This window comes from Caenorhabditis briggsae, assembly GCF_000004555.2.
Source record: "Caenorhabditis briggsae complete genome, chrIV, whole genome shotgun sequence".
NCBI lineage: Eukaryota > Metazoa > Nematoda > Chromadorea > Rhabditida > Rhabditidae > Caenorhabditis > Caenorhabditis briggsae.
The window spans coordinates 8171457-8188756 of record NC_013487.2 but is presented as its reverse complement, the minus strand read 5'-3'; the positions used below and the strand labels follow the sequence as shown (position 1 = coordinate 8188756).

General features: G+C 36.2%; 6 protein-coding genes across 6 annotated transcripts; 2 read left to right on the top strand and 4 right to left on the bottom strand.

Annotated features, from left to right (window-relative positions):
- Positions 1 to 338: 338 nt before the first annotated feature.
- CBG05737 lies at positions 339 to 2527 on the top strand (the record flags this gene model as incomplete). Its single annotated transcript, XM_002633011.2, has 10 exons — positions 339 to 546; positions 594 to 700; positions 748 to 856; positions 920 to 1015; positions 1064 to 1208; positions 1261 to 1458; positions 1504 to 1754; positions 1801 to 1886; positions 1934 to 2200; positions 2249 to 2527. The coding sequence occupies 10 exons, from the start codon at positions 339 to 341 to the stop codon at positions 2525 to 2527; spliced, it is 1746 nt and encodes a 581-aa protein (XP_002633057.2).
- A 142-nt stretch (positions 2528 to 2669) lies between these two features.
- On the bottom strand, positions 2670 to 5757 carry CBG05738 (the record flags this gene model as incomplete). The annotated part of the gene is made up of 11 exons (XM_045235577.1): positions 2670 to 2912; positions 2934 to 3162; positions 3210 to 3324; positions 3367 to 3487; positions 3529 to 3856; positions 3898 to 4137; positions 4178 to 4349; positions 4391 to 4480; positions 4524 to 4665; positions 4712 to 5006; positions 5504 to 5757. The coding sequence occupies 11 exons, from the start codon at positions 5755 to 5757 to the stop codon at positions 2670 to 2672; spliced, it is 2229 nt and encodes a 742-aa protein (XP_045093164.1).
- A 516-nt stretch (positions 5758 to 6273) lies between these two features.
- CBG05739 lies at positions 6274 to 7179 on the bottom strand (the record flags this gene model as incomplete). Its single annotated transcript, XM_002633013.2, has 1 exon — positions 6274 to 7179. One exon carries the CDS (start codon positions 7177 to 7179, stop codon positions 6274 to 6276), a length of 906 nt encoding a protein of 301 aa, XP_002633059.2.
- A 3222-nt stretch (positions 7180 to 10401) lies between these two features.
- CBG05740 lies at positions 10402 to 10824 on the top strand (the record flags this gene model as incomplete). The annotated part of the gene is made up of 1 exon (XM_002633014.2): positions 10402 to 10824. One exon carries the CDS (start codon positions 10402 to 10404, stop codon positions 10822 to 10824), a length of 423 nt encoding a protein of 140 aa, XP_002633060.2.
- A 1222-nt stretch (positions 10825 to 12046) lies between these two features.
- Positions 12047 to 13630, bottom strand: CBG05741 (the record flags this gene model as incomplete). The annotated part of the gene is made up of 5 exons (XM_045235576.1): positions 12047 to 12187; positions 12291 to 12530; positions 12574 to 13125; positions 13155 to 13289; positions 13442 to 13630. The coding sequence occupies 5 exons, from the start codon at positions 13628 to 13630 to the stop codon at positions 12047 to 12049; spliced, it is 1257 nt and encodes a 418-aa protein (XP_045093163.1).
- Positions 13631 to 14883: 1253 nt separating this feature from the next.
- CBG05742 lies at positions 14884 to 16572 on the bottom strand (the record flags this gene model as incomplete). The annotated part of the gene is made up of 5 exons (XM_045235575.1): positions 14884 to 15385; positions 15518 to 15827; positions 15873 to 16276; positions 16321 to 16378; positions 16425 to 16572. The coding sequence occupies 5 exons, from the start codon at positions 16570 to 16572 to the stop codon at positions 14884 to 14886; spliced, it is 1422 nt and encodes a 473-aa protein (XP_045093162.1).
- Positions 16573 to 17300: the final 728 nt, after the last annotated feature.

Here is a 17300-nt window from a genome sequence, read left to right as displayed (position 1 = left end):
CGAAATCTTTTCAGGAAAAACTACACCAAAACGAGTTTGGATAAAAGGAAATAGGAAAGAAGTCTCATCACATTTCATAAAGGTGAACTCTTGGCCTAACCAATTTTTATTGCATTGCACTTTCCTAGAATCGATATGTCATCATGTCACGGCTATCTTATCATTCTATGTCTCTGCTCTCTTCTCTGTTGTTTTTTTTGTTGCGTTCGTTATCTATTCGGTTTTCATAAACGGAATACTGCTGAGTACGCATTACATGATTTTTCCAATTTTCTGTTCGTTGAAACTATTTTTATCTAACTTTTCATTATATAAATTCCAGCCAATTTTCAGATAGTATGCAACAATTATTAATTACTATACTTAGTCTTATACTATTTGCTGATGGGGCAATAGTAAAAACGTCGTTCGGCAGTGTTGAGGGAACGGATGTTGAAAATTTCCGTTCATTCAGAAAGGTTCCATTTGCTAAACCTCCAATTGGAAAACTGAGATTTCAAAAACCAGAAAAACCGGATAAATGGAAAGGAATATTGAATGCCAAAGGTAGTTGTTTTATATGAAGATGTTTCTTTCTACTAGAAGAATTTCAGAATATGGACCAGCCTGCATGTCCAACTCTTCTACTACTTCTAGTCCTCAAAAATGGGTGGACGAAGATTGTCTTCATGTAAATATCTTCACTTCTGAGAATTGTTTAGTAAGATTATTTTTTGAAAATTATAATAATTCGATATTGAACTTCAGAAATCCAAAAATTGTGCAGTTATAGTTTATATTCATGGCGGAGAAATGTTGTATGATTCTGCTGTCATGTTCAATGATACCGTCATTTTTGATGCGTTTGCGAGTCGAGGTACAAAACTTATAACCATCAAACTCGATTTTTAAATTCTTATAAATCCCGCTTTTCCTTCAGATGTAGTTCTTGTTATCCCTGCTTTCCGTCTTGGAATCTTCTCACATTTCGTTGTGAAAGATCAGAGTGTTGCTCCAAACAATCTTGGATTATTCGGTACGTTTTTCATCATCGAATTCGATTTTCAAAACTAGAAACTTGTAGACATTGTTCATGGTTTGGAATTCGTCAAATCAGAAATTCACCACTTCGGAGGGAGCAACAAAAATATTACATTGTTAGGGCATTCTTATGGTGCACATGTTGTCTCTACACTACAGTTTAGTACGAAAGTCAATAGGGATATGAGGTGGGGGTTTCAAAAGAAACATCTGAAAATTAAAAATAATATGTATTTCCAGTCTTTTCCAAAAGTCTGTGAGTATGTCCACAGTACTGTACTTTGACACTTTTGAACTCCAAATTGAGAAGACAAAACGATTTGTGGATCATGCCAACTGCTCTGTCCCTCTAGGATTGACTAAAAAACTTTCTGAAAAGCAACATGACTATTTAGTAATGAAATGTCTGCAAAAGAAAGATGCGTTGGAATTGCTCAGGTTAGTTGAGTAAACCATCCCTGCAAGTTTCCTTATTGCATTCAGAATCCAACGAATTCTCGAAGACGCTGGATTCCCAGCTTACGATGGTCACATTATTCGAGAGCCTCTTATCCAGGAAGTTTCATTGGCTCAACTATTCGAAACGCCACAAAAGATGCCAACAATGGTAGGATGCACATCTTTAGAACTTGATAAGTTCATGGCATATCATGACATCTCCAAGGCAATGGGATATAAAAACTATGAGGAATGTGATGAAAAGTATAGAAGAGACAAGAAAAAAAAGAATTTCGGTTGGTTAATATTTTACTGGAAAAAGTAGATTTCAAATGTTCTTAGATTTCGAGGGACATGCCGACGAAACCCTTGCAATTATTGCTCAAACACAGTTGAAAACAAACAAGCTGCTAGAAAATAAGGTTCCGGTAAGTTTAAAAACATTCCTTGTCCCTGGTTGATCACACTTCTTTAGACATACCTCTACGAGTATTCTTACCCGAAACATGCATCTCACACTGACGACCTTTCATATCTTTTTGGTGTTCATTCTTTTGAACAAGATGAAAACGAAGCTCACTTATCAGAAGTGTATAGGAACATGTTCGTTAACTTTGCAAAGTACGGAAACCCCGGGAATGGTTTCATCAAAACAAATCTGGAGAACTCGTCATATTTTGATGTCTACTGGAACGAAAACACCGGAGCAAGACCAACAATGAAAGATGGATTTGAAAGAAAGGTCAGTGTTATAATTTGGGGAAGAAGTTTCCCAATTAATATATTCTAGATGAACAACTACTTCCTTGGAGAAATGGTGGAGTTTGACAGAAATGTAACCGCCTTTAAAAAATCAAAAAGTGTCAAAGTTCCAACTGCAAGATTCTTCAATGAAATATCCGATCATGATCAACTGCCCTATATGTACATCAGTCTGCTCTTGATTTCTTTGATCTTCTTTACTGGATGTATTGTTGGCAAGATTTGCTGCACTGGACCCAATGAGAGGCACCTTTATATTCAATTGGATGGGAACGATCATGATTGGACCACTGTAAAAAACTTTTGAAAAATGGAAACTCCAGTTATCACTTCATGAAATAGATATTTCTCTTTATGTACTTTGATGCTTTTATGATTGTACGAGTTTGTATTTTCCATTTTATTTTGAGACTCTTCATAAGGACCCGAATTATTAAAAATGAATGTTTTTACAATTTCCTACAAATACTGGTATAAAGATGTCTAACAAGTTCCAATCCATGATAAGTTAAATGATCGATTTGAGTCATGTAACTCAATCCACTATTCTTCACATCATAATATCTCCATGTTTCTGTTGTGGTATTCCATAACAATGGTTTATAATCTATTGGAACACATCTTTTACATTCTTCGATAAGCTTGGCATGCCGTCGACGTGCTGAATCTGGAGATGTGTGAACAAAGGTCTTCTGAAATAAAAATTAATTGACTCGATAGATCAAAAAAATCGTTACATCAAATTTCACTAGATCCTTCCCACTTTTCACAACTGACACTATTTTTGCAACATTTTCATGTTCAATCTCTGGTATTGAAGTCAGAATGAACATTTTGTGTTTGACATGCTTCATAATTTTCTCTGTCTGATTTTTCATGGATTGGTAAATTGGATCATCTTCCACATTTGTAGCATTTACATTATCAGATATATCTATGAATCTGAAAGGTGAAAATCTCGACATCTCTGTATTTTTGAAACTAATCACCTCGACAACAGAAATACATAGTCTGGTTTTTCTGCCGCGACTCTCTTCTCAAATATTTTCACATTATCTTTGCATCTTTGTCCTCCGTAGTTGTACGCGTATAACGGATCACATCCTTAAAAATCATGATGATATCTCATGCCACCCAGAAACTTACCGATCGCAGATCCTTGTAGAATACTTTTCGCTTTGTATCCACATTCCTCATAGATAATTCGAGCGTGATTTGCAGCCCAGCTGTTGCCAATTATCATAACCTTGTATTTTCCTTTCAGACTCTAAATGAAGAAGCTCTTTGAAACATTATCTAGATCCATACCTTATGACTGCACCATCCAAATGGACCTTGTCCCGATTCGTATTCACAAGTAGCATGTATTAAATTTTTAATATCTTTTTTTGACCATTTGCTGTTCAGATGCTCTGCTTCATCTGTAAACCAGGTTCTCATTGTACGGCGCGAGCTACTGAAACTACCAAAATTATAAGTTCTATTTCCATTCAACCCATCTAGTCTTTTGAAGTTTCCAGGTTGTCTATTGGCTAGCCAGTCTTCGATTTCATTTTCGTTCAGCGCCAGAACGTTTATGAAAAACAGAATAAAACAGATTGAAATCATTGGGAACCAAGATAGCTTGAGATACCATCTGAACAAAGGATACAATTTGTTCAAAAGAAAATATATTACTTTTCGTAACATTCATAGCTTAGCACTGAGATTAAAACTGCGAGAACAAAAATCAACCCAAGTTGACAATTCCATAAAGCACTATTACTCATAACCAGTTTCCAATAAGCATACATTGGCCAGTGAATTAGATACAAAGAATATGAGATATCACCAATATATGTCAGAATTCGAGATGATAACATCTTGTTATTTTCAGGTATCATTATCAGGATTCCCGTCGCAATTGTGAAAAATGGTCTGAAACTATTTTTCCAAAAGTTTCAAAAACGCTTCGAACCTCAAGACTTTGTCGGGAAGCTCTCTTGAGTACATCACTATCAAGATCATGCCAAAAATCAACAAATATTTTAGCATGTTTTCTATTTTTCCCACGAAACTGGATTGCAATATTCCATTTTTCTCGTTCCATTGAGATATTCTCGAATCTGTTATTTTGAATGTGATCATTCCTAAAAAATATCAATCAGATTCCTTTGCTGGTCTTCCTTACCAATCATAAACTGCCAAACTCTGGCAAACATACTATTGAACGCTTGGTTGTCAGAGCATAAAAATATGGAGTACCAATAGGATATTAAACCTGAATCTAATATTAATAGACTAGTTACTAACCGAATAGTTACCAAAAACTCCGTAAAACAGAACTTGATAATTTTCTTTGAAGCATTTATATGCAAACAAGTACAAAATCGGAACAATGATATAGAACTGAACTTCAACAGAGAGGGACCATGTATGCGTGAAGATGTCAATAGCGATATCCAGCTGAAAAAAGAAATGAGTGAACCACTGATAAAGTTGAAACTGAAACCATTGTGAAATAATCTTCTTCCTGTGTTGCAACCCTGTTCGATATAAACAACAAAGATTTTCTGCCGGATTCCAAATTTGTTTCGTAAGCAGTATCCGGAAATATTCTGATTAAAGCTATCAATGATAACAGAATGACTAGAAGATATAGCGGTAATATCCTTTTCAATCGTTTGTAATAAAACTGAAACGTTAATTTGAGGCTTGAAACCAGTTGGATTGACTCCTTCTCGGTTAAACTTTTTGATGATCTTTGGAGTAACATGCACATCAAGAAACCGGATAGTACGAAGAACCTGAAAATATGTTGACTGGTTTTTATATCATTCAATTTCCACGAAACAAACTGTGTCTTCAAAAGACGAATATGCCTGCCTTCAAGACTTCAAAAAACCTTTAGAATCAGATAAAATACAATATCTGATTCTGAACATTCAAATCTAGACTGGAAAACGGCTAGAGATTTTTGCCGACGATATATTCGGGTATTTTGATATACGAATAGCAAAAAATGAATATTCAGTCAGATGTGGGGAAAAAGGAGAAACAAAAATTAGCAAAAGTTTCAGTCTTCTGCCGATACCTTAAATGCTCTAATACAGTACACCCTATATGTATACTTTGAGCTCAATTATCCAGGTTCCTTTAAAAGATAACAACAAAATTTTAACTGAGAAATTAATTATCACAATGTCACTAATGTTTTATCTGTTGGCACATGTCCGTTAGGAACGGAGATCATTGAGCTTAAATAGCACCTAAAGCTTGAGACGATTTGAAATTTGAAACTTACTGATCAACTCCCAAATATCCATTCGGGAAAACTGTTGGAAAGAAATGAAAACAAAGGACTGACAGTATTGCAATTCCTCTGATTCCTTGTAAATCCTGTCGTTTCTTCTTCAATTCTTTCTTCTTCTTTTTGAAAGTTGGATTGAGCAGTAGAGAAGAATCATCACTTTCTTCAGGAATAGAAACTGTAGTTATACACGACGACGGAAAATTATGAGAAGTTGTAGTAGGAATACAGATCGTAGAGGTGGTCATAGTTCTCTGAACAAAATATCTAACAAATGGAATCGAACATCTTTCTATAGTCTCTAGACACCTGAAAGAAACAACGAATTTTATTTTCAATTTTTGAAAACGGAGATCATAGAGATAAACGGAGATCCTAGAGATACACGGAACAACATTTAGCCTTTTTTTGCACCTTAGACCTTTCTCAACACTAGAATTTCTCAAGATTCTAGAATGACACTTTTGAAAGTCCATATAATGGACTGCTGATTGTTATTAGATTAGTTTTCAGAGTATTCTCGATGATATGTATTAGACATCTTGCACCACAAAGTGTTAAGCCTATATTAGTTTTTATGTAAAAAATATTGACAAAGAGTCAAGAAATACTTTAATTCGAAAACCTCGGAAGTTTGGCGACTAAGAGAAAGACAACATACTCTGTTTCTAACTATGGGAATGGAAATAACAGGAGAGGGTTTGAATTTTATAAAATTTTATTATTAGGGTAAATATTAAAAAATAACAAAAAACAGAAAACATTTAACGGTACTTGGTCTGGTAACGTCCTCTCTTGGCTTTTGGCTGCTCTAGCTCCTCCCACAATCCACTGGATTTTGCTTTTTGAGCTTCAGCGATTCTTTGGTTTCGAGCCTCCATCAACATCTGCTTGACACTCTTCACTCCTTCTTCTGCTTTCTTTTCGGCCTCTTTCTTCACTTCACGTCGTACCCTCATCATTCTCTCCATTCGATCTTTCTCTGTTTTTTTCACTTCTGGCGATGTTTTGGTTGGAGCGGAAGTTGGAGCATTCTTGAAGTTAGATGAAGACGTGGTGGTCACTGGTTTCGATCTTGGCACAAACTTCGCTGGATTCGTTCTTTTGGAGGCAATCAGTCCCATCAGTTCGTCATACGAAGGCGGCGAATAGGATGACGTTCTCTTTGAGTTGAGGACGAGATCAGTTCTTTTTTGCATCATGGTGTTACGAGATTCAGAAGGAGTGACACGACGTACGAAATTCTTTTCATGTTGAACAGAAGTTGGATGTATGGATGGCAGGCAAGAAGACGATCCAGTCATATTGCTTGGCACTGGTTGAGAATTCTTCGGCTTGGAAATCGGTTCGGTGGAATTTGTAGAAGATCCACTAGACGAAAATGATTCCATACTCCAACCACGCTTACGGCTCTTCTCATTCGCTTTCATTGACCCCTTCTGTTCCATACTATTGATCTTTCCAATCACTCTTCGCGCCATATTTCCGACTTGTGGACAATGAATGTATCTGGTAACCAACTCCTCGATCTTCTCTTCCTTCAGCATGGAGAGCGGGTAGTTTTGTTCCAGAAGAGTCTGGAGACCGGAAGGCACTGTGTTGAGGGCAGAGTCCAGATCGTAGGCGATGACGGCCACTTGATCACACATATCATTGTCAGTGAAGGACATATTGTCGAGTTGTTTTTGAGTTTTAGGGATCTGGAAAAAATACGATTGGTTAAACGAATTAGAGGATGGTGAAGAGAGAAGAAGAACAATATTAGAAAATATTCTAAACTTTAGAAGACTTGATTCTGAGGGTACAGGCATCTAGAAAAAATCGATTCGGTAGAAAAGTACTGTAATAAAGTAAAAAGGAAATGGGAGAGAACCGGATGAAAATGAGGAATTAATGACTAACTATCCAAAAATATTTCCTACGTTAGGTAAGGGGCGGGGCTTAGCTAATCATTAGGCTCCACCTCCAGGGGAAATTATGGTCCCTGGGAAAGTGAGAGAAATAGTATGAGAAAAGGAGAGTGAGACAGGGTCAAGAGGAATAGGGAGAAGTAAAAGATAAGAAAGACAAGGGGATGGGGGATCCAGATATCAGAGAATTTGGAAATGTTTGAATATTTTATATAGGAAAGAGGATATTTCAAATGTTTTCAAATGCATGTTTTTTTTTCACAAATCCAGACCGGACTTGACCATCAAGAACGTAAAAAGTGGTGACTATTTCAAATATTTAGGAAAAACAGAGATGTTAGAACCTGAATGATCAAACATTCATTATGCTGTTTTACATTCTTACCATTCATATTGTCTAATGAGTAAAAAGTAAGGCCCGGAATTATATAATCGTGCGTTGAGTCTCAGGATGTTAAGGATTACTGTAGTAAATGCTTTTTGAAAATGCAGTAATCAAATTATTAGCTTCACACTCTAGAATATGAACTATTAAGACAACATCCGCAAATGGAAATCTAAAAAAATGAAGAATTCAGAAATCTGAAATTTGAGAATTTATCTGAAAAAAGTCCAAACGATGTTCAAACGAGTTAAAAAATAACTTCAGAGTTTGGATTCAAAAAAGTCATCACAACCCTTCGAACATGTGGCCGATCATTTGATCTTCCAAAGTCATTTTTCCTGATTTAAAAAATTTTCGAATTTCGATTTTTTAGTTCCTGGAGATCCAGTCATTTCAGAATTTTGTTTCGATAACCACTTCAGGGAATACCAAAGTGATCCTTCGGGATTTTTGAGTTTGAAATTTTTTCTCAATTTTCCAACTGGTAAGCTTCAGAATTTTACTTTTCTGGAGATGACTGTGAGAGGATTTCTTTATGAATACTACCCATTCTATCTTTCACTTTGTACAATAAAATGTTTCAATTTTCCAGATGAGACGTATGTAGATGACTGTGAAAGATTTTGTAAAGTACCGAAATTTTTGTTATATCGATTTTGGGTAATAAAAGTTTACGACTATTTTTATGATTAGGGCTAATAATAAGGAAACTTTATCGATTTATTTATGATTGTACTGAGTGTTTTCTAGTATCCGAAACAGAGTATCCACCAAAAGTAAACATATTATAAATAATACCCTTCGTAAGTTTGAAATCCCTCAACATTCCCGATCACCGGCCATAAAACTCCCAGTGTTCAGAATACTCAGCTTCACCTAGTCTTAAAAATCATATAACAATTATAGAATACATAAGAAATCAAAGGGACGGTCAATTTTACCATCTGGTTGTGCCTGCACCTTGTACCAATGTTCAGACGGAATATGATGAAAATGTAGACAGACTTGTGCTCCTTGGAAAAAGATATTCCAGTTTCATTTTCATTGTTAGCCAAGTCCTCTCAACCTATTTCCCAGGACCTCATCTACACTCTCATCATATTCCGTTTGAACATTGGTATAGGGTGAAGCCAGAACCAGATGGTAACATTGATTGTTACTTTGACCTACTATTCTGTATAATTGATGTATGGTTTTTAAGACTATATGAAGATTAGTGTTCTGAAAACTGGGAGTTTGATGACCGGATATTGGGAAGAATGAGAGATTACAAAGGTAACAATTGCACTGTAGATACAATGTTTTGAATGTCAAAAAACACTCATTACAGTCATAAATAATACTGTGTTCTTATTATTAGACCAAACCATAACAACAATGGTCGTAAACTTTTATTACCCAAGATCGATGGAACAAAAAATTCAGTACTTTATGAAATCTTTCGCAGCCATCTACATACGTCTCATCTGGAAAATTGAAACATTTTATTGTACAAAGTGGAAGATAGAATGGGTAGTATTCATAAAGAAATCCTCTCACAGTCATCTGCAGTATCAGTTGGAAAATTGAGAAAAAAATAGTTTCAAACTCAAAAATCCCGAAGGATCCCTTTGGTATTCCCTGATGTAGTTTTTAAAACAAAATATTGAAATAACTGGATCACCAGAAACTCAAAAATTCCAAATTGAAAAATTGAAAAAATTCAAGAAAAATAACTTTGGAATTTCAAAGGATCGGCCACATGGTCGAAGGGTTATGAGGACTTTTTAAAATCCAAACTCTGATGTTGTTTTTTAACTCGTTTAAACATCGTTTGGACTTTTTTTTCAGATAAATTCTCAAGTTTCAGATTTCCATTTGCGGTTGTTCTCTGTACAGTTCAGATTCTAGAGTGTGAAGCTAATAATTAGATTATTGTATTTTCGAAAATCATTTACTACAGTAATCCTCAACATCCCGAGACTCAACGCACTTTTATATGATTCCAGACCTTACTTTTTACTCATTAGACAATATGAATGATAAAAAAGTAACACAGCGTAATAAACTTTGGATCATTGAGATTCTAACATCTCTGTTTTTCCTAAATATTTGAAATAGTCGACACTTTGCATTTGAAAACATTTGAAATATCCTCTTTCCTATATAAAATATCCACACATTTCCAAATTCTCTGATATCTGGATCCCCCATCCCATTGTCTTTCTTATCTTTTACTTCTCCCTATTCCTCTTGACCCTGTCTCACTCTCCTTTTCTCATACTATTTCTCTCACTTTCCCAGGGACCATAATTTCCCCTGGAGGTGGAGCCTAATGATTAGCTAAGCCCCGCCCCTTACCTAACGTAGGAAATATTTTTGGATAGTTAGTCATTAATTCTTCATTCTCATCCGGTTCTCTCCCATTTCCTTTTTACTTTATTACAGTACTTTTCTACCGAATCGATTTTTTCTAGATGCCTGTACCCTCAGAATCAAGTCTTCTAAAGTTTAGAATATTTTCTAATATTGTTCTTCTTCTCTCTTCACCATCCTCTAATTCGTTTATCCAATCGTATTTTTTCCAGATCCCTAAAACTCAAAAACAACTCAACAATATGTCCTTCACTGACAATGATATGTGTGATCAAGTGGCCGTCATCGCCTACGATCTGGACTCTGCCCTCAACCCAGTGCCTTCCGGTCTCCAGACTCTTCTGGAACAAAACTACCCGCTCTCCATGCTGAAGGAAGAGAAGATCGAGGAGTTGGTTACCAGATACATTCATTGTCCACAAGTCGGAAATATGGCGCGAAGAGTGATTGGAAAGATCAATAGTATGGAACAGAAGGGGTCAATGAAAGCGAATGAGAAGAGCCGTAAGCGTGGTTGGAGTATGGAATCATTTTCGTCTAGTGGATCTTCTACAAATTCCACCGAACCGATTTCCAAGCCGAAGAATTCTCAACCAGTGCCAAGCAATATGACTGGATCGTCTTCTTGCCTGCCATCCATACATCCAACTTCTGTTCAACATTAAAAGAATTTCGTACGTCGTGTCACTCCTTCTGAATCTCGTAACACCATGATACAAAAAAGAACTGATCTCGTCCTCAACTCAAAGAGAACGTCATCCTATTCGCCGCCTTCGTATGACGAACTGATGGGACTGATTGCCTCCAAAAGAACGAATCCAGCGAAGTTTGTGCCAAGATCGAAACCAGTGACCACCACGTCTTCATCTAACTTCAAGAATGCTCCAACTTCCGCTCCAACCAAAACATCGCCAGAAGTGAAAAAAACAGAGAAAGATCGAATGGAGAGAATGATGAGGGTACGACGTGAAGTGAAGAAAGAGGCCGAAAAGAAAGCAGAAGAAGGAGTGAAGAGTGTCAAGCAGATGTTGATGGAGGCTCGAAACCAAAGAATCGCTGAAGCTCAAAAAGCAAAATCCAGTGGATTGTGGGAGGAGCTAGAGCAGCCAAAAGCCAAGAGAGGACGTTACCAGACCAAGTACCGTTAAATGTTTTCTGTTTTTTGTTTTCTAATTTTTGTTTCTAATAATAAAATTATATAAAATTCAATATCTGTTGTTTTTCGAATTACCACAGAAAGTAATGAAACAAATTGTTTCCCTTCTCAGCTGTAAGATTCAGAATCCGAGCTCATCGTGAAAGATATAAAATCTATTTTTAAGTATATCGTTTTTCTATTGGCCATGATCGGAATAGTTATCCTAATTGTAAAAATAAAAATACAGAGTGAATCATTTGAAATTTTTCTCTGAAAATTAAGGATTACATCTCGCTAGCGTCCAATTCTGCAAAAAAATTATTTTTTTTTGCAGAGAAGATTCTTCAAAGACGAGTTATGTAAAATTTGTTCTTATTCATCGGTTTGTCATCGGTTTGTCATCGGGTTTAAAAATAATTCTCAAATATTAGGTTTCAAACTTGCTTTTTCGTCGCGAAACAATAATTGAACAGAATTTTGACTTTTCGTTTCAAATCCTTCTTGAACGCTCGCATGCATGCGCCTTTAAACTACAGTGCACTTGTTTCTGACTTTGTGGCGAGAGCTCAGAGAAGATGCATGAATTTCATTCTGTAAAAAGAAGATGAAAAGAGAAGAGATCAAAAAGCATGTACAAGCAAAGTGTGAGATGTGACAGAAGAGATTCGAAAAAAATGAATTCGGTAATAAATGCTTTTGAAGCAATAAACGTCAAACTACTAGACAATACTACGGTAGGCAAAGGATATTCAGGCATGAGCAATTGTTTCAAGTGTCCATTGTTCAATGTCGTTCACTGCTTTTGTGGCTTCGTGGAGTTCGCTGTGGAAGTTGAGCATTGCGTGGAAACCGTTTTCATAGTGGATTGCTTTTGTTAGGACGCCGGATGTCTGGAAATGAATTAAGAATGAAACTAGAATTTAATGAAATAGAAATTTATAGATATTGTAATAGCTAATAGTAAGCTTCAGGGGGAAAAAATTCAAAGCTCACCTTTAATCTATGCGCATAAATGAGTCCTTCGTCCCTCAAAATATCAAATTCGCATGTGATAACCATCGTCGGAGGGAGATTCGACAAGTCCTCTCTCATCAACGGCGAAAAGTCTGGATTTGCCAAAAACGGCTCCAGCAACTCTTGTGCCTCAACACTCCATTCTACTTCTGAAATCTCAGAGACACTGTGATTCTTATAGTTGTGGACCGACTCGATGACAGATTTATGGGAGAGCATCTGAAAGTGTTCTGGTTTACATGGAGAGCGTTTTCAAGCGTACCTTCTGAACATGAGGTCTGAGACGTCTTGGAATATGTCCATTGGAAGTCACACTCGGAACCAAATAAGCCTTCTCATCCATATCAATTCCAGCATAAAACATGTAATAAAAAGCCACAGATTCTGGATCCACAAGAGCATATCCTTGTAGTCTGGAACGAAAGTATCGGTACGAAATAGATTGCATGTCAGCCATTTGAAGAAGTGGATAGATCAGAACTTGGCCAGCCAATTTTGGTGAAGCTTGACGTGCTGCCCGTCTTTGTGTGATTACTGTAGCCAAGTTCCCACCGGCTGAATCTCCCATAATGACAATTTTCGAAGTGTTGACTCCAAATTGTCTTGGTGCATACTTGAAGAAGTGGTCGATGGCTGCTTCACAATCCATGATTCCTCCAGGAAATACAGTTTCTGGGGATAGGCGATACTCGATGGAAATGAACAATGTTTTCATCTCAACCGTTAATCTTCCAATCAACGAATCATACATATCCACGTTGCCAAGTGCAAATCCACCTCCATGGATGAATATCACAGCTCCGTCGGGGTGGTTCTGTTGTCCAACGGGCGATAGGATTTGACGGGTGTTCCATTCCAATTGTGCCATTTGATTTCTAGTTGATCATTGGTTGTGAAGATTCCCAGAGTCTTGGTGAGAACGTTCAGTGTTTCACGTGTCCAGAAGATCATGTCGCTGGCTTTCGAGAACATTCGGCTCTGAAAAAAATGGTTGTTCGAATACGACTTGGAACTGTGAAAACTCGATTTTTCAAAACCTTGAAACAGAGAAAAATAGATCAAGTTCTAAAGTTTGAAAGTTTAGAATTATAAGTTTACGAATCCAAAAAATGCTTGAAATAAAAACCAACCGGGTAATAATATGCAACTCGGAGTGCCGGCTCAACGACATGCATCACGACTCGATCCCATTTAGTAATCGTAAATCCTTCGGGAAGCGGTTTGTAAAGACATCCAGTGGTTAGCAATACAAGTCCAATTATCAGAATTCCAATGAGTTGCCGCCTTCTGGATGGCTCCTTTTCTGCTTTGAGCATCATTTTTCGAGTAATTTGTTAGTAGTAGAAGTTGACTGTATTTGTACAGGAAACTATTTACAGAAGATTTAAGGATGAGGGATGGAGGCTGAAAATTAGAAAACGATTGGGTTGGGAAAAGGAGAAATCAAAAGAAAAAGAACAGTAACAAAGAAAGATTATTGTGTCATTAAACGAGAAAAAGAAGAAGAAGAATGACTGGTTTGAATTGAGGAAACGATTCTCACTTTCAGAAGCGCGCGCGGGAAATTTTTTTTGGTAGATCAAAAATTTTTACGATCTCCCTATTATTTTTTCAGATTGAAGAAGATTTCTCAGTTTATCCTGTAAACTCCGTCCATTATCGCTTCAGATCATCCGAATCCATCCGACATAGAAGATCACAAAGTTGAACTGTTATATTGGAGCGCTATTGGAGCTAGTTGATCAAAGATCCCAGAGTGAGAGCAACCATAAACTAAAAAATTACTTTTTTTGTAATTTATTTCCTTGTTTTTTACTATCTTTTTGTCGATTTTCCTGTTATCTTTCCCTAAAAGTCGAAAAAATCGACTGGAAACAAAAAATAAATCCTGAAAACTATTTTTTCGGTTACTGTAGTTGTCGCTGTGGGACCGTCTTTCACGGTCAATGGTATAAAAAAATGTTTTTATCTGGAAAAGTTTTTCACAGAAAACGAGAAATTGCTCCGAAAATGCCAGAGAACTGCATTCAGAGGAATACTTCGTTTTTTCTCCACTTTTCTTCACATTGTCTGGCTTCTGGCAATTAAAAAAAGTTCCTACTCAAAATGAACCCAATTGCAATGCGGATCAATTCGGAGATTCTATCGTTATTTCGAAAGATTGATAAAGTCATTGAGATCGCTCTGACAGCAAAAACTCTACGAAAAAAAAACAATACAAAAAGTCCGAAAATTCTTAATTCCCGGTCCACGACATCCTTTTTGGTCAAAATTTCTGAACTTTCTGTTCAAAGTGACTGCGTCATCAGTTTCAGAGATTAAGCGAAAAAACACACAATTTTTAATAATATAACAAGTAGTGATTTTCAAAAGTTTTAATTTTTAGAAAAATATTCAGAAAGTGTTAATATTTCTGTTATATTTGTTGAAAAAACACATTGCTCCCAAAAACTTAACGGTCCATCTTTTGGGAGATTCAAAGGATTCACGTGGCTCACAAAAATTTTTGAAATTTCAGTACTTTGATGTGAAAATTAAAACTTTTGAAATTCACTGCTTGTTATATGTTTCATTACAGTATTACAGTAGAATTAACACAATGCAAATCTTTCGGAAAATGTGTCCTTATTTTTTCATCAATCGATTCACAAAACACTGGATGAAGTTTATACAGGTACTCCACTTTACGGATAACCCGTTCTTCCAGCTTTCTGGAAAATTCTGGGTCCATTTGTGTGATATTGTATGGCTTGAAAATAGAAATCCAAGATCCAGAAAGACTTGAAGAGGCAGTTGTTCGGTAATGTCGAATGTATCCTTCCTGACGTTTTGCTGTCTTTACACGACATCCTTCATGTTGTCGGATAGTCCAATGAAAGTGAATTGCATGAGTTTTCGCTGGCTGGAAGAGTGATTTGAAAGCTCCCCATCGATGTGTTATTGTCAAATTATTCCGATAGAAGGATAGAGAAGAACGAGTGTAGTTTGTAGAAATATACTTTTCAGGATCATCGTATTTTTTCTGAATTCGACGAATCCCGAAATTAATCTCGCATGTGTTTGGATCCTGCTGACTAAAAATACAGGGTGGGAAGAATTTTGGTTTGAGATTTGATCTTACTTCAAAAAGCTCAGCAATGGTACTTTTGTCATAACCAATCTCTCATCAATATCGATTCCAATTACCCATTTTGAATGAAACTTACTGCGGAAGAAACATTCCGGAAATAAATGAGATCAAATGTAGAAATAGTGAAAGTCTTACATGAACTTGAATCATATGAAAAAGCCAGTTAATTTTTTCATATTCTATATTTACAAATGTTGCTTCAATTTGTCCGAGTCGTTGATAATCTTCGATTGTTCGTTTAGTGTACCCATCCATTTCCAGAATAGTGAAATAAAACATATTAGCACCCATTAATTTATGATGCTCTACGTATTCAATGATCTCTAACCATTTCTTCTCATCGCCATAAATTTGACCAACACATACTCCGACCTCGTGTGGTGGATCTGAAAAGCATCAGTGTTCCAAAATCTGTAATTTTAAAAATTTACATTCAAACATTCGATTTAATAAAGGAATTGGTTCTTCTTTGGGTGACAATTCCTTTTCGAAACCCAACGAAACATATTGAGCTCCCTCTCGTCTTGGACAATGAACTGCAGTCATTGGAAAGACAAACGATTGAAATCTTGTACCAGGGAGTTCATTTCGGTTGCAATCGTAGTAAAAACAGTAAACACCTTTTCCTACGCCTTTGGGATTTTCAGCTGTATGCGTTACTACAATGTATCCTTCATAAAGAAATGCAGTTAAAAGACGAAGCTGTCCATCGGATAATCCTTCAGATCCTGTTACTTTTTTATCAGCAAAGTATCTATAAAGATCGTAGAATGGGAAACTTTTTGTCGTTTTGTTGTTCCAACTCTCAACACGACAAATGGGAACAGAGGAAAAACTGAAATAAGGATAGTTTTCAGCATTTATGTTTTTGCAACTCACTTGTCATAATTTATATATGGATCATAGTGTACTACAGTAACTTCATTCAGTGGTTCCTCTGAAGTTGTAATTAATAGATATGACTGAAACGTTAGATGATATACCTGTTCTGGACCCAACTAAATATCCAATCAGAAATATGAAAATCCAAAAAATGATAAGAAAAACTACAAAATTTATAGTACTCCTCCCACTGGTCTTAATTTCAGAGCGAATCGGTTCTCCATCAGAGAATAGCCTGGTGTGTTCCATTGAAAAATAGAATTGAACTCACAGATCAAAAAGCTCGATTTTATACAGACTATCGGATCTCGAAATCTTTTCGATTTCTCAAGAAAAAATTTTGAAGCAATCGGGATCGTTTAGGCCAATTGAATTTTTCGAAAAAACCTGTCGATTCTTGAACATTGTTCTCGTTTTCTCTTGAAGAAAAAAAAATAGTATTTAAGGAAACCAGTGTCATTTGTGAGATATTTTCCCAGGATGCAGCTTTTAGTCAGCAAAATAACAAAGCAAGGATGTTGTAAAAAGTGTGAGGTTTTAGTGAAAGTGAAGTAGTAATCTCCTGAATGGTCCATTTACAGTTTTACAGCTGGTTCATAACCACTGGACTCAATTTGTGCTTCTAGTGTCAATTGATTCTGTTTTTTACGTTGAGTCATATGATGTTCAGAAAATTATGTCATACCATTTTTTACGTGATTTCCTTCTTTTCTTTAAAAATAATGTGACCTCCGTGAAAGCCTAACAAAATGAGGGCAACGCCCAGGGTTAAGAATAATACGGGAAAATTAGTATTGAGTTTCCAACGTTCAAGTTTCAGGATCTTGCAGAATCTTCTAGGTTTTTAGGATGTACAGAATTTTAATCAAGAAAACGGAAAAGGCAAAGGTGAGAAAACGGGAATTGGTAAAGTTTCAAAACTTTCAAGTTGCAGCGGATGTTTGGACGTCATGACCAATTTCGAGGACTTCGAGGAC